This window comes from Ctenopharyngodon idella, chromosome 10 (genome assembly GCF_019924925.1).
Source record: "Ctenopharyngodon idella isolate HZGC_01 chromosome 10, HZGC01, whole genome shotgun sequence".
Classification (NCBI taxonomy): Eukaryota; Metazoa; Chordata; class Actinopteri; order Cypriniformes; family Xenocyprididae; genus Ctenopharyngodon; species Ctenopharyngodon idella.
The window spans coordinates 24,428,690-24,455,428 of record NC_067229.1 but is presented as its reverse complement, the minus strand read 5'-3'; the positions used below and the strand labels follow the sequence as shown (position 1 = coordinate 24,455,428).

The following is a 26,739-nucleotide window of genomic DNA, read 5'->3' as shown; positions in this document are numbered from 1 at the left end:
AATGACCTTTTGTGTCTTGCCCTCCTTGTGCAAGGTGTCAATGGTCGTCTTTTGGACAATTGTCAAGTCAGCAGTCTTCCCCATGATTGTGTAGCCTACAGAACTAGACTGAGAGACCATTTAAAGGCCTTTGCAGGTGTTTTGAGTTAATTAGCTTATTAGAGTGTGGCACCAGGTGTCTTCAATATTGAACCTTTTCACAATATTCTAATTTTCTGAGATACTGAATTTGGGATTTTCCTTAGTTGTCAGTTATAATCATCAAAATTAAAAGAAATAAACATTTGAAATATATCAGTCTGTGTGTAATGAATGAATATAATATACAAGTTTCACTTTTTGAATGAAATGAGTGAAATAAATCAACTTTTTGATGATATTCTAATTATATGACCAGCACCTGTGTGTGTGTGTGTGTGTGTGTGTGTGTATATATATATATATATATATATATATATATATATATATATATATATATATATATATATATATATATATATATATATATATATTTCAAATCTTGTTTTTCATGCCCCAAGAGCAATAAAAACACTTAGGAAAAAAATCCTGACTGAGGTTATCATAATTCATGCATGAAAGGGTTAATGTAGTCTATCATTCACTGCTATAGAAGTTTACCCAACTATAATGACTTCTGCTTCTGAGAAACCCATGTGAAAAGGGTCCAATGTAGTGCTGGTCACTGGAAATCCTCATGGATTGTTCTGGCATGTTCGATAATGCATGACAACATGTAATTGTTATTACTTTGTTAGCATCTCACTTACATGATAATAAAGTTAACTTTTTTTATTGTTAACTTGCTTAGATTTAATAAAGTTTGCATGCTTTCTGTGTTTCCATGCTGCAAAGTTTAGAAACCTGTCAGATGATGATTGCATGTGATTGTCCATAGTTTTCATTCACTTAATGGACACAGAGACCTGGAGGGCAAAACATGCATAAAACTGAATTACAGACCTGTCAAAATCTTTTTCAAAATAAAAAATTATATACTTTTTAACCACAAATGCTTGTCTTGCACTAGCTCTCTTCTTCTTGTAGAATTCTGGCAGTGTAAATGCTGCTAAGTTATGGAAGTACATTAATGCCAAATGTTTTTGATACAAAACAGCTTAAAATATGTATTACAATAACTGTGCTTCCATTTTAATGCATTGTATTTTTGGGGCTTGCATTTTTATTGGCGGAAATTCAACATGGTTGTATATTTAAGCTGTGAATAAAAAGTGTGTGTGTGTGTATATATATATATATATATATATATATATATATAATTTTATTAATTTATTTTTAGAAAATGACAGCTCGTTTCACTAGACAAGACCCTTATTTCTTGTCTGGGATTGTGTAGAGTCCTTTGAAGCTGCATTGAAACGGCAATTTGGACCTTCAACCCATTGGTAACTGTTAAAGTCCACTATGTGTACAAAAATCCTGGGATGTTTTCCTCAAACCTTAATTTCTTTTCGACTGAAGAAAGAAAGACATCTTGGATGACATGGGGGTAAGTAAATTATCAGGGAAATTTTAATTTGAAAGGGAACTAATGCTTTAAAGACTAGTGTTAACCTCAAGGGGGCAGTGATAACCTTGCATATCGTGTTTAAATGTTTCTTAGACAGGAATGTGATATTTAATAATAAAATAAAAACATATCATATAGTGTGTGTGTGTGTGTGTGGCTCCTTAGTTAAGACCTAGCCCACATAATAATATTTTATTCTAATGAAAAAAGTGAGGGTTCAACACATTGTTTCTTTGAGATTAAAGGTAGACAATGAGTAATATTCTTAATTCAAAATTTGAGTTATTCACAACAGTTTCAACAAAGAGCGATGATATTCATCTTCATCAGTTCATCTTTGTATCTGTATGTTTGTATCTGTCTGTTTGTTCCAGACACACTGTCTGTGCTTTACAGGCAATAGTGGTGGCATAAAGATTTGAACGAGAATATCATCAACATGATGTAGAAATACAGTGTAAGTAAAGTCACCTTTATTTCTATAGCACTTTATACAATACAGATTGTTTCAAAGCAGCTTTGCAGTGATAAACTAGAAAATAATAATTCAATGATGCAAACAGTTTATTTCTAAAAAAAGACGGTGTACAGCTGAGGTCAGTTCAGCGTTGTATGGCGTTGAATGATGATGGACAAAACAGCGCAAGCAAATTACAGCAGTGTGAGCAGAGTGACAAAGATCGCACGTAAAATGTAAACTTGAAGAAACCACAAATCCCAAACTCGAGCACAAAAAATATGATTGTGCAAACAAATCAAAAAGTTTTGAGGAGATATAACAACTTTTTTCACTCCTCCCGTCACTGCAGCCGCCTACTCTCGCTTACATTTCAGGCGAGGCGCATCTCAAACGAGCCTACTGACTCGTGTGCGCAAAATTTCGGCTCGCGCGTGTTGTTAAGATTTGCGCACGCGTGCAGAACAGAACTAGCGCTTGTGGTCAGTTCTGCGCGCGAGAGACCTGTCAGGACTGGGGGTTTTGTTATTTCTCGTGTTGATTTGTGTGCACAATCATAATTTTTGTGCTCGAGTTTGGGATTTACGATTTCTTCAAGTTTACATTTTACGTGCAAGCTTTGTCACTGTGCTCACACTGCTGTAATTCATTTGCGCACTGTGTTTATGCGCTTGCGCTGTTTTGTCCATCATTCAACGCCATAAGTGTTGATTCAGTTCAGTTGAATCACTTTGTAAAGATCATCAATTATGAAATGAGTTCAATTAATATGTCATAATAAAAATGTCATCGTCTAGTTCAGTTCTCAATAGTGTCAGTGCAGTCAAATCAACAAGATTACTGAATATTATGTAATTCATAATGAACAGAAAATACAATAACAATTGTTTACACTGAATTAAATACATTTTTAACCCTTATTAACTTTATACATTTATTTATAAAATTTAAAGGCCCCTTGAAAACAAACATTTTGAACACTTAAGTCACGTATTCCGACAAAGGCCCGTTCACACCAACAACTATAAGTATAAAGATAACTATAACTATAGATAACAATAACACTCCAGAAGACGATATCGTTCTGGGTGCATTTCCCGAAGCCAACAATGGTCGCAAGTTCCGTCATTACCAATACAATTCAACTTGCGACCATAGTTGGCTAATGATGCTTTTGGGAAATGCACCCCACCCCTGGTTCCCTTTCGATACTTCACTCGTACTGTGTCGCTAGACGTGGTGAGGAAAACTCCTTTTTCTCCAATTACTGAAGCCTTTTTCATAACGCAGTGAAACTGCATGTCCATTAGTTCGTGCAGTTGTAATAAAACAAACCAGTGACGAAGCAGCTGAGCTGCACGAGCCTATGGTGATGAAGAGCCGGCGGAGCCCGGCGAAATTGTCTGGAAAATATATCTGGCTATATAAGCGGGCGTTCTGGCATAGGATCTTCAGATTTATTCTCCTTCGGCGACGGCGATCTTCTCTCTTCGCTGGACTATGAGATTATGAAGCCTCTCGCCGTTGACATGCCTCACAGTGGATCAAGCTGACTCAGCGCCTGCTCTGCTCCAGCTGATCGCCGCTCTGCAAGCAAGCTTGATCAGCGCGCCACTCACCTGGCCCTGCACGCTATGAAGGCAATGTCCCAGGCAATTGGCCAAGCGCTTCACTGCTGCACAGAAGTCGTCCCAAGCTATGCAACACTTCCTGCCTAAGCGTTCCAGCTCTATTGCTGCTTCAAGTCGTCCCAGGCCTGCGCAGACTCAGCAGCCAGCGAAACCTGCGCCCTCGACAGCTCAGCCTGCGCTACAGCCTGAGCCTCGTCAGCGATCCCTCTCTGCAAAGTGCCACCCCTTTCCAAAGCGCCAGGGACCCCGGCCAAAGATAGCGCTGGACCCCACGTCTCAGAAGTCGTCCTGATCTATTGCACAGGAAGAGGAAGGGGCTAAGTCTTGCTGCAGCCGGACCACCCCCCAAACAGCTTCGTTCAGATATCCTAACACCCCGTTCAGTTCCGGGTGTTGGAGACAGTGTGTTTGTTGTAAGCACTGGACCCATTCAAATTTCCGCGCCCAGGCAACTGACCGCTGTTATACTGAACAAAATAAAACACAAACATACTCAAAAAGAGAGCATATTTCCTCTTCCCCTTTCTGCGAACGCCAGGCCCCCTCTCAGGGACCTGTCGCTTGAACCACTTCAACCCCTTGCCACGTGGACCGAGGCCTGGCAGGCCATTGCCGGAGTGTCAAAATGGGTTGTGGGGATAATAAAACGATGTTACTCATTTAAATTCACTTGAAGACCCCCGCGTTTCAGCTGAGTGGTTCCCACCTTAGTAGGGAGCAAGGACGCTCATGTCCTCCATTCCGAGGTGATGACTTTACTGGTGAAACGAGGCGTAGAGACGATTCCACCAGCTCAGAGCAAGTCAGGCTTCTACAGCCATTATTTCCTCGTCCCCAAGAAGAATGGCGGCCTCACGCCCATCCTCGATCTCAGGCACCTGAATCGCGCTCTTATGAAAAGGACGTTCAGGATGACTACCCTGAAGCAGATCCTTGTGCAAATATGCCCAGGGGACTGGTTCTTCTCTCTGGACCTGAAGGATGCCTACTTTCACATCCGGATAGCCCCCCATCAGAGGCGATTTTTGAGATTCGCCTTCGAGGGAGTGGCATATCAATATATGGTCCTTCTGTTCGGGCTGTCTCTAGCTCCTCGCACTTTCACGAAGTGCATGGACTCTTTCCCCTCTAAGACAGATGGGAATTTGCATCCTAAATAGGGTGACCAGACATCCCGTTTTTCCCGGGACAGTCCTGTATTTCAGCTCTAGTTTTAGTGTCCTGACTTATTAAGAAAAAATCATGTTTTATCCTGTATTTCATCTTTCCTAAAAATTTCGTTACAACTGGGTGATCACAGAACGAGTAGTAGTAGTAGTAGTCTGTTACGCAAGAACAGCCCAATCAATTTGTCGTAAAACAAAATTACCACCCAATTACAATTCGTTATCGATTAGTGAAAGCGGGATAGGCGGAATCACGCTGAATGACACAGACCAGAAGCGCTCTCTCTCGCACGCGCTCTCTTTCTTTTCTTGTGCGCGATCCCAGTTCTCGTTGCGCCTGAATGGTCAAATGCACACATAGTTGTCAAAATGTCCATCATGTGGAGTAAATACAGTAGGTTATGGCTTAAGTGGACATAAACAGGTGGGTGAAAACAGGTGAAAAACAAGTTTATTTAATTTGTATCTCTATCGTATTTGTTGTATTGTTTGTAATTTGTTTGTAAATTTCTATTATATAACAACAATTATATATCTCGTCATAATATATCATAATGCTCACCCCTTGCTCACCCGTCCCACAGCCTCACAACCCACAGCCACAGCCTCTTTCAGAGTTGGAGCCTCTCCCCCTCTCAGGTCGTTTCAAAGGATACTAGGCCTTATGGCCTCTGCATCCCTAGTGCTACAGCTGGGCCTGCTGCGCATGCGGCCTTTACATTACTTCAGAAGGAAGGTCGTCTCAACAGATGCATCTAACACAGGTTGGGGAGCTCTGTGCGAGGACAGACTGGCCTTCAGCTCCTGGTCGGACGAGGAAAGGCGGCTGCACATCAACTGCCTGGAAATGCCGTCAGTTTGTCAAGCTCTTCAGACATTCCTGCCAGTCCTAGAAGGTCACCACGTCCTAGTCCGCTCGGACAGCATGACGGTGATGTCCTATGTAAATCGCCAGGGTGGGCTCACCTCGAAGCGTCTCTTTGATTTGGTGAAACGCCTCTTGGAATAGGCACATCTCAACTTGCGTTCGCTGAGGGCAATGAACATGCCGGGCAAACTGAACCAGGAAGCAGACATGCTGTCCCGGAGCAATGTCTCTGCAGAGGAGTGGATGCTCCATCCTCAGACGGTTTAGAGAATTTGGGAGATCTTCGGGAAGGCAGAGGTCGACCTCTTTGCCTCAGAACACTGCCCAACCTATTTTTCGAAGGGCAGAGATGTGCTGGCCCACGACTGGCCCAGCATCCTCCTTTATGCCTTTCCCTTGATCACTCTGATCCCTCAGGTCATCAGATGAATCAGGGAACACAAACACAAGGGTTCTCTTAGTGGCCCCACTCTGGAGGAACCAACCTTGGTTCTCGGAGCTATCTCAGTTGCTCACAGCAGCCCGTGACCCATTGAGTACTGTGTCGCGGGTCATGCTATGTCGCTGCACGACTCAGTGTTGTCGCTTCAGTCGAATTAACCTGAGGATCCTATGCCAGAATGCCCACTTATATAGCCAGACGACCCTGCCCATTTCGGCAGGCTCTGGCAGGCTTCATCGCCATAGGCTCGTGCAGCTCTGCTGCCTCGCCATTGCAGGCAGATCAAAAACATTGTTGAATATCAAGTACTTGATATGTTGCAATGGAACATTCTATTGGCTTTCACTTCTTGTCAGTTTAAGTTCTTTGCTTCACCTGAAATGTAGGCGAGAGTAGGCGGCTGGAGTGAGGGGAGGAGTGAAAAAGTGCTGGGAAGTCATACAGTTCTCTCTTCTCGTAGTAGTGGATCATACAATTACGAGATCAAAGGCGGATATCGCAAGATTCACACTCATGCCCTTTGTTGCTGATAAACTGGATGTAATTTAAGTTCTGTTGCTTTTATATGAAAATAAATATAATGAACAAGACACCCAACGTACTTGTTATTTTATTCAATTTGAAAGATGTGTTTATCAATCATTTTTAATACAGACATGTTTTTATATATTTTTTATAAATATGACAACAATCACATAACCCATAGAGATTGGACTGTCAGAGACTTTGGGAATATTCACACTTAATTTTTTTTTCACATGACATCAAAGTTTTAAAAACATTTTAAAAGAGAAACATTTTAAACGTGAACAATACATCACGGCTGTTTTTTTTTTTTTTTTTTTTTTTTTTTCAATTACTATTATATTGCAAGAAAAGAAACAGCACTGCATTAAATACATTAACAAATGAAAGAAAGAGGGGAAAAAAAAAAAAAAAGGTACAGACAAATAACAATGGCACCTCAACCAGTAAGGAAAATATGGTCATAGTTCTTAAGAAACTTGTTGTTCTTATTGTTATCAATGAGTTTAAGAGATTTTACAATAAGTGAAATCTCAGCGATGAAGACATCAAATGTTGGCAAAGTCTTGAGAAATGTGTTTTTGTGAATAAAAAATTTACAATGCAACACAAAGAAATTAACCACAAGATCAATAGCATAGTCACTCCTAGAAAAATAAAGGAGTTCTCCCAAAGAGATTTAACATAATTACAATAGTAGAATAAGTGAAGTAAAGTTTCTTCCTCAACTTTGCAAAATACACATTTTCAATATTCAAGTTATTCCATAGAATTTCTTTGTAGGGAGATAATTTGTCTTTTTCAAGATGAGGCTTTTTCCCTTTCAGACTCAAAATTTATGGGAAATTTATTGAGACAGAGCGCGACATGTCATATTACTATGAGAACTACGCCCACTGGAGGGTAATGTAATCAGCGACAGGAAATATAATATATAAAACTGACATTTGGATATTTGACTTAACAGTGACTTACTGAGGCATACTGAGTGTCAGGATCCCAAAATTTACCCATTCTTCCTGCTGATGCTTCACGTCTTATTGCCTGTATCCACTTTTGTCTCCTTAAAGGCTGGCTTTTACAGTTCGGTAGCTTACAACCACAGCTTGTTTGCTGTACACCTTGTTACACAGCAGCTTTAAGGCATTGTTCTGTTTTTTGTTATAAGTCAGAAATAACATGGAGGCAGCCTCACGCAATACAAAGTCAGTGGAGACGGTTGGATTGCGTGGCCTAAATGCGCTCTGTCTCAGGGATGACGTGTTTTTGTAGGCCAACCTGGAAGTTAGCGGCGCACGGGTTCCCTCGATCAAAAGCCAATGCATTTTTCCCATAGACTTTTGGAAAATTGCAAAAAATAAGCTCTGTGTTTAACAAAGGGTTATGACACTCACAAGTTTTGTCTATCAAGATAATCTTTACAAGTTAACACAACATTTATACATTTTGAAGCCTAAATAAAGTCGTCAGATATAAAAAGCTAACAGTAGGCTATAAACGGACTACAGCACACCATGGTCGCGTATCAACGTCACCACCACCAAGCTTCCTCAAACTTTATTTAGAAAACAACTTTATTTAAAAACATGCTCGCTGATTATGATCTGCGCTGTGTATGAATACTTATCCACTTTTTCATGAGAAATGTTGTCCAAATGTCCTGTTTGTCATGATGACGTCTAAAGTCCCCGCCAAAGGAAATAGTCCCTTTTAGCAATTTGTTAGCAAACGCCGTTTTTAAGACACAATAAAGGTTTAAAAAAAATCACAAGCGGGTTGTAACTGGTGTGTTTTATGTCATAGATCAAAATGTGAAAATATTTAGAGGCTTTGTTAACCACAGACCTTATTTCAGGTGATTTAGCAAAAACCCATTCAAAAAACCCATTGACTTCAGGGCGATGGAACCGGAAGTCCTAAAATGCTAACTCGCTTCCGGGTTTTGCCTACAAAAACACGTCATCCCTGAGGTACTCTATTGATAACACACAGACTTAACAGAGGCGATTGACATTTCACAACTGCCGCTTTATTCCCCATGAAACACGTGTAACTGTCCGTCGCAAATGCTATGCCGTCTACAGCGTTACTTAATAAAGAAAATAACTTTAAATGAGCAACAGAAAAACAGAAATAACCCGCATACATGCAGTGCTCGAGTCGTTTGACACAGTTCAACCGGGAGCGCGCAGCTCTTAAAGGGGCCACACCATATTTCTACTTGTTACACATGCCTTTATTAGAGAGAAGAATATCTTTAGCCTCCTCCCGCCGAAGCTTCGAATATTCGGTGCTGATTACTACCGAGCTTCGAAGCTCAAAAATGGTCTTCGGATCAGCCCTAGTAAAATCATCCTACCTGTTTATTTTATATCCTACTTATTTTATACTGGTAGGACAATCTGATGGGGTATTTTGAACTGTAAAATCATCCTACCTGTTTATTTTATATCCTACCTGTTTATTTTATACTGGTAGGAAGGACAATCTGATGGGGTATTTTGCACTGTAAAATCATCCTACCTGTTTATTTTATACTGGTAGGACAATCTGATGGGGTATTTTGCACTGTAAAATCATCCTACCTGTTTATTTTATATCCTACCTGTTTATTTTATACTGGTAGGACAATCTGATGGAGTATTTTGAACTGTAAAATCATCCTACCTGTTTATTTCACACCAGTAGGACAATCTGATGGGGTATTTTGAACTGTAAAATCATCCTACCTGTTTATTTTATATCCTACCTGTTTATTTTATACTGGTAGTAGAATCTGATGGGGTATTTTGCACTGTAAAATCATCCTACCTGTTATTGTATACTGGTAGGACAATCTGATGGGGTATTTTGCACTGTTAAATCATCCTACCCATTTATTTTATATCCTACCTGTTTATTTTATACTGGTAGGACAGTCTGACGGGGTATTTTGCACGGTAAAATCATCCTACCTGTTTATTTTATACTGGTAGGACAATCTGATGGGGTATTTTGCACTGTCGAATCGTTTTCCCTAATAAGAATCTTCGGTAAAGTTACTCTGAATTATTTTACGTAGTCACAAACGCTAACACGCAGTAGGATTTTTCGATGCGGTAGGATGGATCGATAGATATAGCTACAATTTTGCGCTACGGTAGGAAAATCTGACAAGGTAGGAGAAATCGACAGAACACCGGCGCAGGCGTCACGAAACGTGTGGGATCCTCCTTCATCCTCTCCTCCGCAAGCTGCTCTCCTCCTGCACTTCAGTTCAGCTCTTTATCGTACAACTTTACATTTCAAGTGAAAAAAGGGATCTGTTATGATTTTCCATTCATCTCTTGGACTAACTGATTGTAAAGGTTCACTGGATCTATCATGTCATCTCAAGGGGATCTGAGGTGTTTAGTTGGATTTGTTGCTCTACTGGGAATTTTAATGGGGAAAATCTCAGGAATTCATGGAAAAGCGACTGTTCATATGGATGGATCCCAGAGACGAGAAAAACAAGAGTCCCTGAGAGGGTGAGTCTTACACACACACACACACACACATCCAAACTAATGTTGCTTTTATTAGTATAAGGCTGTGATATGTGGGCTGTTCTGAGTGAGAAACATGCAGTTATTACAGAAACATGTGTCATATATGAACAGTTTAACTGTGAACTTTTAGACAAGCTCTTAGTGTTTGCGTGTGCAGATTTCTTCTGTTGCTTTGTCTCATAGGTTTCCTTGTACAGTACATTTATTATGCAGGTGAATTTGATCTTGAAGCTCATCATTGTTTTTTGCAGACCTAATGTGTGTGGATCTCGTCTGCAGTCCTACTGCTGTCCAGGCTGGAAGACTCTGCCCGGGGGGAACCAGTGTGTTGTGCGTAAGTCAGAGTCCAGATGTTCCTCACACTGTCTCTAGGTTCAGTGAGTGTGCTTTTGAATTTCATTGCCTTATGCTTTACATTTATTCTAATGAAAAATTCTAGGAAGTATGTGAAATGAATTAAAGCTTATTTTATGAGTTGTAGAAATTAAGAAACATGTTTTATCACTTGCTTAGACACAAATCTGGCAGCAGGGGTTGCCAGTAGTTTACTGTTAATTTACAGTTTTACTGTTACAGTATGTTAACTCATTTAATTTGGCGAAAAAGATTACCTTGAACCATTTATGTTTAAAAACACATAAAATAAACATTTAATTTCAAGATTTACCCTATCACTTATTGAGTTCACATAACTTTTTTTCTATTAAAGGATTAGTTCACTTTGAAATGAAAATTAGGCTATAGCCCAAACTTTACTCACCCTCACGTCATCCTAGGTGTATATGACTTTCTGCGTACGTTGAATACGGAAGGCGGTCTGGCAGAAGCGCGATATTCGACTTCATAACTTGTTCAAATATGAATATTTTTTTACACAAACACATCGCTTCGCGTCAGAAGGCCTTTATTAACACTCCGGAGGTCTTTGGTCTGCTCATACTCATTAAACCCTCTTACTGCCATTATAAAGCTCGGATGCGTCAGGATATTTATTAATATTTCTCAGATTGTCTTCGTCAGAAACAAGAAAGTCATATACACCTAGGATGGCTTGAGGGTGAGGGTGAATTGAGCTAAATTTCATTTCAAAGTAAACTAATCCTTTAAATGCAATGAACTTTTACTAAGATTTGAGTAAAGTTAGATTGTTTCATTTAGTAAATTAAACTATTTTTTGCATAGGTGTTTTTTTTTTTTTATTTCACAGTAACTTTACTTTTTAATTGCAGGCAGTAAAGTATTAATGTTTTTTTTTTTTTTTTCTCAGTTTGCTCAAACATAGTGCAAAACATAGGGGCTGTTTTCAACTAAAAATGGAAACTTAACATCAGTAAAACTGTGGAGATGACTGATGATTTTAAGAAAAGTCCTTTTCTGTTTGTCTCCACTTATAATCAATGGTTGTACAGTGAGTAACACAGAATCCCACAAGTTCCTTGGCACTACCATCTGCAGTGATCTGAAATGGGAGAGCAACGCTGTCCGCATTATTAAAAAAGCTCAACAGAGGATGTACTTCCTCCGTCAATTAAGGAAGTGCAACCTGTCAAGAGAAGTTATGTGTAAAGTTTACAAGGCTATGATTGAATCGGTCCTGTGCTCCTCACTCACTGTCTGGTACAGTTCTGCCACTCAACGAGACAACTATAAGCTTCAGAGAGTGGTCAGAATGGCTGAACGCATTATAGGGACTGATTTACCCTCCCTTCAGGATCTGCACTGGTTACGTGTCTTGAAACAGGCGGAGAAGATTGTCCGTGACCCTCATCATCCCGCACACAAGCTTTTCAGATTGTTACCTTCAGGAAGGCGTTATAGTCTAATTAAAATAAGGACTAATAGATTTCGGAATAGCTTCTTTTCGGTAGCCATAAAGACTCTTAATACTATCTGATTTACTTGTCACTTCTCTTGTGTAATATCGTAACTAAAGGCAGTATTTTGGCTAATAATTATTGTGTTGTCGTGTGGTTGTTTGTAAGGCACTGTATATTGGTATTTGCAAGTATTATAATACAGTGCATAATGTGGGACGACTGATACCGGGAAAAAATTCTTTTATACTAAAATTCCTTTATATGCCAATAAAAAAAAAGCTGATTTGGAAACTTTTGAAAACGGGTTTCAAAATGCAAGTTTTTGAAAACGATACCATTATTGTCTCTGTGAAAAATTTACAGAGTGATATCACAAACTACTGGCCTGGCAGCATAATACAGCGTTTTTTAAATGATTTTTGCAGATCCGTGTGAAGTGAACTGGGATCGTTGTGACAATGTTGTCGTCTGTACATGAAAAATGCAAAGAAAAAACTTTTCTGTTTTTAGGACATTGTTGTTGTGTAAATGTACCCTACCCAATTTTATTACTGTTAAATATGTTTTGCGGTGTCTTTTATTGTACACCTTTAATCCCACAACAATATCATCAGTGTTAAATGAATACTGTTCAGTGTTCATGTGTCCACACCGCAAAGAGTGAAAATTAACAGACACAGTGTTGCAGTAAATGAGATAATTAAGTGATTAATTAATAATTGAGCATAGTGATGAACACCTGTTGTTTACAAGCAGATTCACTGAAGGAAAGAGGAACAACAAGAACAGAAAAAAGAGAAGAGACAAGCAGAAACTAACTTCAGCCACAGCCTTAGATGAAACCAACTGAAGATTAAAAGAAGACATTAAGGGCCAGATTTACTAACAGCTTGTGCCAGCGCAAACCCTCTTTTGGTGTTAAAAAACTATGCATTTGCAGGAGTTTCCCTTTCAGACTCAAAATTTATGGGAGGAGAGTATTTAAATGAATGAGACACCGCAGAGAACAGAGAGCATGTGGTAGAAAGGAGAAAATATTTTCCACTCTTATTAATTTCTTTGGAATGCCAAAGGAAGACATTGTCCAAACATATTGTTTGCCAAGCCATGTTGGCCTATATATATATATATATATATATATATATATATATGTGTGTGTGTGTACGTGTTTGTCAGATTACATGTAACAAGTTGTGCCTGTGTCGACCCGTGTCGATATGAGCATCAGCTCTGCTTATTTGCAACCCAACGCTAATTTGCACTGCTGTTGGTAGATTGCATTGGTCATTATGTAAATGATTTGACTGTGTCTGTGTTCTTTAATTTGCACGTCAGCAGTGAGCTAGATCACGCGCAAAACTTGCCACTCCCATCAGCGCATTTGTGGAATTGCGCTCTCATGCTAATTTGCCCCGTTTAGTAAATCTGGCCCTAAATCTTTTAAGATCTCAGCAGAATATGATTAAACAACTCCACAAACAACATTAACAGCTTCACTTTTTAATGACCAGATTGACTTTATTTCTGTCATAAGTCTACAAAAGTTCTTACAGTTTAAATAAAAAAAAAGAACAATAAATCAAGTGAAGAGATTGTTTGTGAAATCCTCTAAGACACCTGTGTGAATTTGAGGTGAAATGACTTCATTCATGCATCCAATAAAAATCACCAAAACACCAGCTGATTCAAACACATTGAGACTTTAGAGAGCCTTTAAACACTCAAGTTTCTTCATTCCAGTGACATTTTCTGTTAATATTACCACATGCTCTGTATCGCAGCTATTTGCCGGAACAGCTGTGGTGATGGTTTCTGCTCCAGACCCAACATGTGCACATGTCCTGGTGGCCAGATAGCCCCAACCTGTGCCACCAAATCATGTATGTTTTATACATTATATGTTATATTATACCGATTTTTTTTTTTTTTTTTTTTACATTGTACTGTATATTTAACAAATTTCTATTCAAAGTAGGTTTTGGAAGAAAAATAAATACTATAAGACTATAGAAAAAGCAGTGAAGTACACATGGCATGTAAAACAGTCCAAACCAGTCATAACATGCAACTATAAAGTATTTCTGTCTCCTTCTCTCTTTTCTTGTTAAAGCCCAACAATGCAATATCAGATGTATGAATGGAGGGGTGTGTGAAGATGACCATTGCCAGTGTCTAAAGGGATATACAGGAAGCTTTTGTGGACAGCGTGAGTATGCTTTGTGTTTGTGGCCTGAGTCTGCGTAGTACTTGATGCTTTCCAAACTGCACACATTCAAGACTCAACATGATGTCACTTATTCCTGTCCATCATTTCAAAAGAGTCTACTAAAAACCACCCAGTGTCATCTGTCCTACACTAACCTCTGCAGATCTCCTAAACTAGGGTCTCTCTATACCTACCGGTTTGTAAAGAAGAACACAGACCTTTTTCGACTTATGTCACAAATGGCATTTCTTCACTTGATGACTCCAACTGATACACCTGCCACCTCAGCTGCCTCTATTTCAGGTTTATGTGTAGCATCTGAGCCCAGAGGTGCCCTCACCAGAATACTGAACTATGATGAACCCTTGGTATTCTTCACACTTTCTGTTGTTTTAGTATTTATGAGTTTTATGAGTTTTAATATTCATAGATTCCTTGCAAAGTGCACCCACTGGAATTTTAAGTATTCTTGTTCTCTTCTCATCCTCTTCTGTCTTTTGAATTTATGCTGTGTGGTTTGCCCTTTAAATAATATTTGCACTTGGATCTTACCTTTTTTCAATCCACCTTATTCCTACGCCCCATGATGCTTTGTAAGAATTATGGGTGTAACTTCCATTAATTAACTTCCTTCCAATCAGTGAAAGGCTCGCTCTATGAACGCAGTAATAATTTTTTTTTAACTGGGTACAATGAGATGACATTATTCTACTCACCCTTCAACCACTGAACATTAAAAGGACATTTAAAAGTGTAAAAGCATCAACAAAATACTTTCAACACACCATGAATAACCCCAAAAGCGTGATTCTTTCCACAGCAATAACGTACGGGTTAAATATCACTGTAGTAATATACTGTATATCTGTATTATGTAACATACGTTGCCTTAATCAAAATGTTCATTAACTTATGATACTATTTCAAAGTGATTTTCGTCATTTTGACAGACAATAAATTGTATTTACCTGTGAAAACAAACTTAGAAAGAGACGTGAAGATTTGAGGAGAAAAATGAGAGATTCTTCGTGCATTCCAGTGAATTATTAATGGGCTATATCATAAATTAAATTGGGAGAACAGACCACAAATGTGCAGTATATGTTGTCCTTTTTCATACTATTACAGCAGAATGCAAAGGGAAAAAAGAAAATAATCATGAGGAAAAGAATGTAACGACTGAAAAGAGCTTTTGCCATAGATATTTTTGTTATAACATGTCATGTTAAAATACCAAGTATTACGTTATTCTCATGATGTCTGAAAATAAAACGAAGAAAAATTGACAGCTCATTCAGTCAAACTGATGGATAAGTTTTATTTGTAGGGCGACCTTATGATTTGAAATGATTTGTTTCAGTCTTTTCGAATGGAAGTTCCCCAAACCGAAAGTGCCACCCATAATTCAAAACGCAATAGGCTCTTTAGGAATAAGGTGGATAGTGTCACAGTCTCTTGGAGTCTTGGACTGTCGGTATCTTGCCTCTTACAAATCTCCCCATTCATAGTGAATACTGTGTCCATCATCCATATCCAAAATGTCCATATATTGGATTTTGTCATTGGTGTCAACTGGTGCTCATGGCCCTTTCCTGAATGATCTAGAGTTTCTTCTCAGGCTCCTAGTAGAACAGTGCTTCCCAGCCCTGGTCCTGTAGTAACCCAGCACTGCACATTTCCCTCTGCTCGTCTCCCTAATCAAGCACATCAGTGCTTCTCAAACCTGTCCTGGGGACCCCCACTATTGCACGTTTTTGATTGTTTCCTTTGTAAGATACACCCAGTTCAAGTCTTGCAGCCTCTACTATTGAGCTGGTGAGTTAAATCAGGTGTGTGGGGGCTTCCAGGACAGGTTTGAGAAGCACTGCCCAAGATTACCAGCTCTTCTTTGGATTACCTTTGTTCCTGCTCCTTAATGCTTCACAACATCAGCCCATTTCTGGTAATTGTACTCCTCAGGTTCTTGTCCAGACCCCAGACATCTTGCGGCTTGATTACTGCAATTGCCTCCTCGCTGGACAACCTGCTCCCTTCTTATGTCCTCTGAATGCTGATGATTGGCTTGTTTTTATTCCACATAAATTATCTGTCACATATTTGCTAAGGTCTTCCAGGTCCTGCTAGAGTTCAGTTCAGTGATATCCCCACTTGCCCAAATCAGCCAACCTCTCAGTCCTTGAAACAATCATCACCCAGTTACATTAAAACAATGCTTCAAGATCAAGTCTGACACATTTCAAATCAAGTTTGATTTGAAACAAAGACAGCACATTTATCTGCACTACTAACACACTGTACTTGTTTTGATTATATACAGGAGCAAGAACCCCATCTAGGTGCTTGTACAGTAACATCCTGGCTAGGAATTAGTTAACAACTGAATTGAGGACTGTACAGGAAAATAGTCTTACTTCATAGACTGAGGTTCAACTAATGTTCACAGTGCTCAAAGCCTACCTGTATTTTTCTCAATGGAATGCATACAAACAATCTAACAATCATGTTTTGAAGGATCTGCAGGTGTCCTGCTCTGTCATAAACTCCTATAATCAGCACAGACCTCTGCAGGTTTTCCAGGGTTGCAGCAGATATAAATCATCCAGAGAAGCAGTCGTTTCTGTAGGAGATCAAGGCTTTGCTCATAGACAATAGAGGGCAGGCCAAAGCTCTTGGCTCTTGTCTGTTTGGCACTTAGCTAGCACTGAAAGTTTCTTTGATTCTGGTTCTAAAGCCATGGCCTTTTGCCAAGGTTTTGAAATGCAAGATGAGCAACAATAACCTGTCTGGACAGTACCTGTGTTAACAGCCGGCCTGTAGTAAGCCAGTCATAATCACTGTTCAGTTATCCTGAAGTGTCCTAGACTTTCAGATTAGGATGATTTAAATGTCATAGGACATCAGGCACTAATACCTGACCTAATGGCATTTAGCCCACTTTCATCATCAAATCACGCAGGGCAGGGCATATATTTTGTCTTTTATGTGAAGAATGTGTGTGACGTGTAGATCAAAAAAAAAAAAAAAAATTCTGTCATTAATTACTCACCCTCATGTCATTCCAAACCCACAATCATCTTCGGAACACAATTTAAGATATTTTTGATGAAATCCGAGAGCTCTCTGACTCCTTCATAGACAGCAATTTATTTACCACTGTCAAGGCCCAGAAAGGTACTAAAGACATTGTTAAAATAGTCCATGTGACTACAGTGGTTCAACCTTAATTTTATGAAGCAACGAGAATACTTTTGTGTGCAAAAACAAAAATAACGGCTTTGTTCAACAATCTCTTCTCTCTTCCATGTCAGTCTCCTATGCAGTTAACATAGTAAGCACAGTGCAGTGCTTCTGTGTTCTACGTCAGAACGCCGACTCATTATTGGCCGGCATTATTGGTCAGCATCACACGCATGCATCGTGGTACTCACATGTACAGCGTTGGCCAATACTGAGCCGGCGTTCGGATGTAAATATGTAAGCGCTGCACTACATGTGCTACGTCAACTGCGTAGGAGACTGACATAGAAGATAAGAGATTGTTGAATAAAGTCATTATTTTTGAACCACTGTAGTCACGTGGACTATATTAACGATGTCTTCAGTACCTTTCTGGGCCTTGACAGTGGTCATTAAATTGCTGTCTATGGAGGAGTCAGAGAGCTCTCGGATTTCATAAAAAATATCTTAATTTGTGTTCCGAAGATGAACGAAGGTCTTACGGGTTTGGAACGATATGAGGGTGAGTAATTAATGGCAGAATTTTCATTTTTGGGTGAACTAACTGTTTAAGAGGATCAAACTTATGATTTGTTACATTCAGATGCATATGAAAGACAGAGTCTTACCACAAAGCAGTCCCACTATTGAAACAGTGTTTTAACGCAGGTGGTTTTGTTTCAGCTGTCTGTGAGAAGACTTGTCAGAATGGTGGACACTGCATTGGACCAAACCGCTGTGCGTGTGTATATGGCTTCACTGGGCCGCAGTGTGAGAGAGGTAAGAACAACCAATCACAAAACTGTGACTTATTGGCAACAGCATATTTGTGCCCACACCTAAAACTAGTGTTGTTAACTTAACATGTTCATTTAGGTCAATGAATACAATAATCTATTGGCACAATTAATCATAACTCCTGACATAAACATAAATTCTGCAGTAGGGAATGTTTGGTAATAGTGTACAATAAGGTTAGATTCGTTGGATGGATCATTAACATTAATCTTGCAGCATTTATTAATCTTACTTAATGTTAATTTCTACATACTAGTACATTTCAATGTCTATGGGTAAGCTATGGATATTTTTTTTTTTTTCACTCTAAAGTTTTCACTGAAATAACCCTTCATCCGCTCTGTTAATTTATTATTCTTTTTAGTGAGAAATTTAGTGGTCAGTGTTTTCTTCAAAGTTTCTTTTTCATTGTTTCATAAAGCATATTGAATGGGTTAATTTTAGTGCTGTAGCTGAGGGTCGCACATCAGTCACAGAGCGCCCTAAAATTCAAACCATTATTTTCTATGAGTGAACACACACTGACTGTCAGCGGCTCCCAGCTACAACTTTAGAGGCTGTTCATAATCCTGCCTTGCCACTCACATACAGCAGTTTTCCATTAAATTACATTATATTTTTTCCCAGATTATTGTATACTGACTTCACCCTAGGCTGGTAGATACATCGCATTTTGCATTAGTGTGACGCAGTGTGGCACTTCTCGTCCGGTGTGGCTTTATGATCTCTTGTGAGGTTTCTTTGACAGTTACTTTCACATATCTTTTGTGTAGTTTTGGTTCTTTGACTTTAGTTACCTTGGCTGTGTTTAGTCCCGGTGTCATTTATTCCCATAGTTACCCATTGGTTCATTGATTAGTCCCACCTGTATTTTGTTTGATCCTTCATTTATCCTGTCTATTTATACCTGTTTGGTTCAATCCTTTGTCTGTTCTTGTCAGTGGAAGGTTTGGTTTGCGGTGCTCCTGTGGTTTTTCCTGTGCTTCCATAGTGTTTTTTGTGTTTGTGTAATAAATATACTGTTTGCACCTAGATCACTTCAATGTAGGGTTGTAACAGTATGAGATTTTCACGGTAAGATAAACATCTTATGATGATAACTGATATTAAACAATCATTTATTATTGTTATCATCACAATGATAATAATAAAATGCCTCTTAAATGAATGAAAACAGGTTTTTTGGTTGAAGAAATGCTTTATTAATGCTTTATTATAAGAAACTTAAAACTTAAAACAAATTTCAAATAGCAAAAACATATCTAATATATTAAATGTAATAATTAATTATGGATTAGATTAGCAACTTATTTTTATCATTAATAATTTATTAAAATTGTTAAGAATAATAGAGTCCTAGAGTTTCTCACGGATGAGCTTCGGGAGCATAAAAGGAGGAGCGACAAGAGTGAGAAACTCGAGACTGGTATGGCTCACAGGTGACGCTCATTAACACCAGCCTCATACCGTTCTCATGGCCCTCTGCCTCATCCTGCTTGCCACAGTATTTTATTCAGAAAATTAATTTTTCTTTTTATGATTTATTACATATATATTATCAAAAACGTAATCAAATGAATGCATAAAACTAACAATTTAATTAATGTTTTAAAATGTAATCAAATGAAATTTTAACAACTATTATTTTTTGGCAAAGTGCTGCACAAGAGATTTACTAAATTAAAACATGGACAAAAAATAAATAAATTCCTTAAATAATATTTAAATACATTTTATTATTATTATTGTTATTATTTTTATTTTGAGAAGTACTTTCTATTGTACGATAGTAATTACGAATATATTTCTGTCATAATTTCAAGTTAAACCAAACTTTTATTTTGATGGGTTTTAGTGAAGACCTCTGAGTTTCAGAGTGTATTTGACAATGGTTTTTCTCAAATAAAATGATGAAATGCTCATTAAGCTTTCTCTCAGAGCAGCTCTCAGGTGTTCACACCCTCATATTGTGAGAAAGCAGATGCTGAAAACACCATGAGCTTCACGCGTACTTGAGTATGTAGTAGACGAAATGGCGCAGCTCATTCACACAGAGACACACAGAACAAGCAGATTATATATTTATATAACTTTTTGTTTTAATTTATATCTTTTTGCACTTCAATATTCACAGACTATGTCGCGATTTGATTTATTGTACAGCTCTATTTTCGATTTGTTCATCCATCCATCCAGCACGGAGGGATGGTGTTCTCGAATATAGGTGAACATGTTCGAAGTGTTTCCTCCTTTTGCAGGCATTTTGCGTCCACTTTTTTGCAAATTGGATATCTATCCTCGCGGACAACCACGCATACGTTTTTCTATATCCAAAGTATTCCCCTACTGCAAATGTAACTTATTTTTTGACAGGGGATACAGATTAAAGATAACTGTCTAAAGCCCAATTTATTCTTCTGCGTCGGGAGTACACAGTAGGTATGGCGTAGCCTAGGCATAGTCATGTACCTATTGCTGTAACCTGACGCGCACTACATTTTAGTTTTAGTAATTTAACTAAAAGTAACTGTTTTTCAACATCAATCATCTCCAACTCCAAAATGACCTGCTCAGTTTCAGTCACTATTGTTTGTAGTAGCCTAAACTCAAAACAATGGTGCCTAAACTCAAAACATCAGCGCAGAAACTCTACACAGTGGAACATAGAAACCCCACCACCAATGATAATTTCCGGCTGTGAAATTGCAGAGCAACGCAGACAGAATGCAGAATGCATAAATGCTCACGATGGCGTCGGCTACGTACACTCCATGTAGAAGTATAAATTGGCCATAAGCAGTGGAAAGTGGAAAGACGTTGCTTATGGCAGGTGATATTCTGTATCTGATTAATTTTTTCCCCCCAGTACCGTAGGTAAGGTATTGGGGGATATGATATGATAATTGTACGTGTTCATACCGTGATATATTACCATATCGGTATACCGTTACAACTCTACTTCAATGTTTCTTTTCTGCAGCCACACTGTGACAGATACATTTTCAGTACAGCATACACTTATTGTACATGTATGTGTGTGTCATTTTTGGGGCCCTTTGTACTTGACAATTTCAGGGAAAATGTATTTGTTATTTTTATTTATATTGATTTTTTTTTTTTTAACCACGTCATTTGATAAGGTTACTGCTGAATGTTCAGCAAATCACGTTTACAAGATGATTGTCCATCTAAATATGTGCTTACAGCCTTGCAAAATATCAGTAGTTATTTATTGTTACTAAACCTAAAGAACTTAAAGTTTCATAGTAGAATAAAACCATTAAAAAACTCATTGTCTGATAGACGTATGTTTATCTATAAAATAAATGAACTGAAATTGTATTTATGTCAGGGTTATGTCCTGTTTTATCTGTTTCCTTTGTTCCAGTTTCCAATTTCTAGTTAATCTTCTAGGTTACTCATTGTTTGATTATCGTTTGCACCCGATGTTCATTTGATTGGTTTGTTCAGTGTATTTAAGCTGTGTTTCCTTCTGTTCATTGTTAGTTCTCGTCACATTTACGTTGGTTGTTCTATTTGTGTTCTTAGTTCTTGAATTCATTGTAAATAAACCTTTTAACTGCTTTTATCCTGCAATTAACTTTATTTCACCCATCTGTGACAATTTACAGGGGTTTATAAAAAATAAAATTAAATGCTGGATGTGTCCTTATGTTGTGATTGTAAAGCATCATATGGAAAATTAAAATAAGATTCAAATGTAATCGTAACCCTGCAAGATGCTAAGGAAAGAGACCCTTTTTTTTTCAGGATGTGTAGGAGTTGGCATAAGGGCTCATGGTAAATGAAAGCTCATGGTTGTGTAATGCAGAACACATGTCAGTCTGCACAGGACAGCTCAGACTACCTGAGTCATTCTCTCTCCAGACGGCTTCCATGTGCTGCTGCTTTGCTGAGGGTCTTTTAAACATCATTATATGAAACATGTTTATTTGTTCGTTTGGTAGACAGAGGATCAATATAGGTTATTAAAATTCTTCTGGAGATGGTAAACAATCAGTCTGCAAATTCTAAATGCACAAATGTTTTGTGTTCATGCTGTAGTTATGCTTCCCATTAATACCGGGCTGGACTTTGTTTCTTTGTTCTATATATTATTCCCCCAAAATCAACTTCAGAAAATTGCAAACCCCTATCTCGTCCAATTCATTGGGACCTACAGTATATCAGATGGAATAATCGTCCCATTAGTTGCCATGGATAAGTAATTATTTCTTGCCTAAAAGATTTTAGGACCAATAAGATTTGTTTGCATTGTCACCATATTTTCATGACAAGTACTATAAGAACTGTCTCATCACTAAAATGTAAAAAAAAAAAAAAAAAAAAATCTCATTCTTATTACTGTCATGGAGGCAACAACATCGTCAACACCAGACCCTTCAGCTCCACCCACTCGATCAGCCTCACCTGAATACTAATCCAGCACACCTGCACCAGGTAGTATGTAAAGAAATAACTGTATTGCTATTTATACATTATGTTTGTGTTGATGTGCTTTATTTATGCTAACTGAGGTGTAAATTCAGCTGCATTTTCTTAATGCTGTCTGTCTCTTTGTCTATCAGCTGTATGTTTCATCATCATCACAGACACACATGTACAACAGCATTACAGCGTTTCTGGTTTCATTAAGAGAAAACAAATTGTTTTTGTCCACTAATCATACTTATCTGGTGAATAACGTGGTGATTTGTTCTTTTGACTTGAAGATTATGATTTTTGTTATTCTGATTTTTATTGATATATCAGATTACCGAACAGGCCCGTGCTTCATCCAGGTCCGCAACAGGAAGTGTGGAGGTCAGAGCAGTGGATTTGTATGCAGTAAAGCACTGTGCTGTGCCACGGTGGGTCAAGCATGGGGTCACACATGTGAGTTGTGTCTACCTCTCAGCTCATCCTGCAGCAGAGGGTTCATCCCAAACACCCGCACAGGAGCCTGCCAAGGTCAGCACTGATTGTATTACATTATTAAAGTGCGCAAAAGTACAGTAATGTATCAATGTCAATTGCTTTGTAAAAGTATTTAATGCATTTATATTTTCAGCATGGAATTTTAGTGATCTTTCAAAAAATACCTTTATACTTAGTTATTCATTTAGCTGACACTTTTTATCCAAAGTGACTTGAAAATGAGAAATTCTACAACACAAGTGATTGATCTTACCGAGACAGGAATATGAGAAGGGATATGAGAAGTTCTGTTTTGTGGTGCTGGTAGCACAAGAATCACATACTTTAGCTTAAAGAGTAAACTAAACAGTGCAAATTAGCATGAGACTACAATCCCATAAAAGTGTCGATGGGAGTGTGAAGTTCTGTGGCTGATCTACTGACGATAAGCAAATTAAAGAAGACAGACGCAGCAGCCTTTTTACATAATGACCAACGGAATCTACCAATAGCAGCACAAATTAGCATAGGGTCACAAACAAGCAGTGCCGCTGATAAGATCTACTAACAACACAGGTGCAGCAAAAAAAAAAAAAAAAAGTGCCAACGATATGTTCGGATAACGTCTTCCTCTGGCATTCCAAATAAATGAACATGAGTGGATGAGTTCTATCACATGCTCTCTATCACATGCTCTCTGTTCTCTGCGGTTCCTCCTCCTACAGCAACTATCACAGCATGTCAAGCGCTAAATAGGTTAAGACATGCTTTTTTGGGGTGTTAAATAATGGCACAAATACCAGTAAACTGACTACCGCAAACCTTTAAATACTCTACTCCCATAAATTTTGCATTTGAAAGTTAAGCTCCTACAAATGTATATGCAATAAAATCAGCCGCAAAAATAACTGTGTCCATGCCTTTGTCATGGATATGGACTAAAAACGACACTTATGTTCTGTTTTGTTTCCCTTGATTCCTGTTACCTTGCTCTGTTTAGGGGCCATTTACACAACACCATTGTCAACTAAAAATGGAAAACGTTTTATCCGTTTTGGCCGTTTATTTTCATGACATTGGCATTTTGGTGGGAAAAAAAATGCAAACTTTTGAAAACGGGTTTCAAAGTGCAACTTTTTGAAAATGAAATGGTGAGCGGCAAGAATTGCTTAGATATCCAAATACCTGCAGTACTCTACAAAAAAAGTGCATACGTCTGCTTAGAACCTGATGTGGCATTAAGCACTTTTCCATGCCAAAGACTGTTTTTATTAATATGAACATTGGTGTGGATTTTAGTGCGCATGTTTTATAAATGAGGCCCCTGAACAGGGTAAGCTTTGAGTGAAGGCCGAGGCCAAAAGAAGGGTTAAGTCCAAGTCCACATTCTCCAGAGTCCATGACAAGATAAAGACCATGAAAACACGGACTCGGCCCTTTTCTAGTCTTGACACAAGCTGTTTAGCTCCCAGTTTCTCCCATTCATTATAATACCAGTAAACATAAATTTGCCAGTTGGCGGCGCTTTAATGAGTGAAGGTGCAGTCTCATCAGCAACATTTTGTAGGCAAAAGAGGTATGTTGTCTATTGTCAATAGTGTAGCAATAATGTATTAAGCACAGTTCACACAGAAGTCACTTTCAATCTTTAAAAGATTGCGATCTCGATTCAAACACCCACGTGATCTCATTCCTAAATGACAACAATTCTCCTGTGTCTATTAAACCTCTAATGTTATCTTTTTACTTCAAAATAAAAACTATAACTTTTACTCCACAAATCCAAAAACATTGATGAATGGAGCTTTTCATTGAGAAATCCTCTCTATAGCGAGAGGAGACCCACGCAATGCGTGTATTCAACTCCCTCAGGAGTGTGCCCCTCATTTCTCATATACAAACATTTAGTCTCCTGAGAAAAAGGATGACATATTTCACAGGTGCCCTTTTATACTCACGGTTACACCAGTGGTCACGTCATAGGCCACTGCCTGCCAATGTCAAGTTCATTGTCGTGTTTAGACTCATGCTTCAGACACCAGTCATGCCAGAGGCATTCCCTATAGCAACCCCTAGGGGACGCAGCACGAGTTCCCTTTCGAAAGGGAACTTTGATATTCAACATAATACAATGTCATAGATCACTATTTTCCAGAGATACAAAATTAGATCAATTAACCTCAAAGCTGGCTGACTAAATCTCACAAATGGTGATATTCAGATTTTGGTCATCTATTCATCTATGGTCAGGATGAGGTGTGTGTGTGTGTGTGTGTGTGTGTGTGTGGGTGGGGGGGGGGGGGGAGTCATTTTACCCCATGTTACCCTTTAAAAAGAGCTAACAGTCTTTTCAACCACAGTCTGTTACAAATATTCAAATGATCACAGAAGTACTGGTATAAAAGTTTATAGCTCATAAATAAACACTGATGTCCTTGGAAGCAATCAAAATAGAGCAAATCACCTTGAAAGTAACTTGTTGCTTCAAAAAATGATTGTATCGATTACTTGAGTGACTCATTGAATCATTCATTTAAACCAATTTTTTTAAAAAAAAAAGTAATTCTTTCAAATTGCAGAAATTTGAATTTTGTCAGAACATCTAGTAAATTACATGGTGTTTTGTTTAGTTGTCTGTTCAGAATCATGGGAAAATCGTGATCTCTATTTGAAACAAAAAAATCATGATTCTCAATTTATCCAGAATCGTGCAGCTCTAAGTATCATTGATTTGATTTTGGATTTTCCCATCTCACTGTGTGACATGATAAATGTAACTCTTTTAAAAACAACAGTGTCTTGATTATCAGTCTGCTCTAGACTGCAGCCTGCCTTTTGCAAACTCATTTTCTATACTTCATGAGAAAATGATTTTAAGGTAATTGCTGGTACTTTAAGTGTACAATGTTTTCTCTTTGGCCAGATGTTGATGAATGTAAGGTTGTGCCTGACCTGTGTAAAGGAGGAAGGTGCATCAACACAGTGGGCTCATATCAGTGCCAGTGTCCGGCGGGTTACCAGCAGCACATGAGTTCGCTGAAGTGTGAGGGTGAGTAACACACTGTTAGCATGTTTATTTTATATCAGAAACCATGACAAAAGGAGAATAATAGCATGCTTAACTAAATAAGAGACTGCAGCATACAATCCCGACTATATAGAATTCATAAAACTAAACTGTAATTGTCTGATTATGACCCACTGATGATAAAACAGGAAATGAGGTTATAATTGAACTCCAGGAGAAATGTCTCTCTATCAACACACACATTCTAGCTGATCCCTTTCATTAAAGACAGTCTTTTCATGTATAGCTGTTCACTGTATTTTTCTCTTTCCCTGCCATGCAGGACCAAAACAACAATAAACCAGCTTGACTTGATAATTCTAAGTAAAGTCTATTTCAGTATTTATTGCAATAAAATCCCTCAGATGTGGATGAATGCTCCATCATCCAGCATGTGTGTGATGGAGGACACTGCATTAATTCACCGGGCAGTTTCTCCTGTGTGTGTCCTCCTGAATACATGCCATCTGTAGACCGGACACGCTGCCTTGGTGAGTTAGACAGTGATTGACTCTTCAGTCCTGTATAAATGTAAGTGCTGATTGGACTG

At 38.4% G+C, this 26,739-nt stretch overlaps 1 protein-coding gene across 1 annotated transcript; it reads left to right on the top strand.

The window, feature by feature from the left end:
* The first annotated feature begins 9,792 nt into the window (after positions 1 to 9,792).
* On the top strand, positions 9,793 to 26,179 carry LOC127520296 (fibrillin-2-like). Its single transcript, XM_051908272.1, has 7 exons — positions 9,793 to 10,147; positions 10,420 to 10,502; positions 13,767 to 13,865; positions 14,096 to 14,191; positions 18,092 to 18,187; positions 22,979 to 23,176; positions 26,046 to 26,179. The coding sequence occupies exons 1-7, from the start codon at positions 10,002 to 10,004 to the stop codon at positions 26,177 to 26,179; spliced, it is 852 nt and encodes a 283-aa protein (XP_051764232.1). The 5' UTR covers positions 9,793 to 10,001.
* The last annotated feature ends 560 nt before the right edge of the window (positions 26,180 to 26,739 follow it).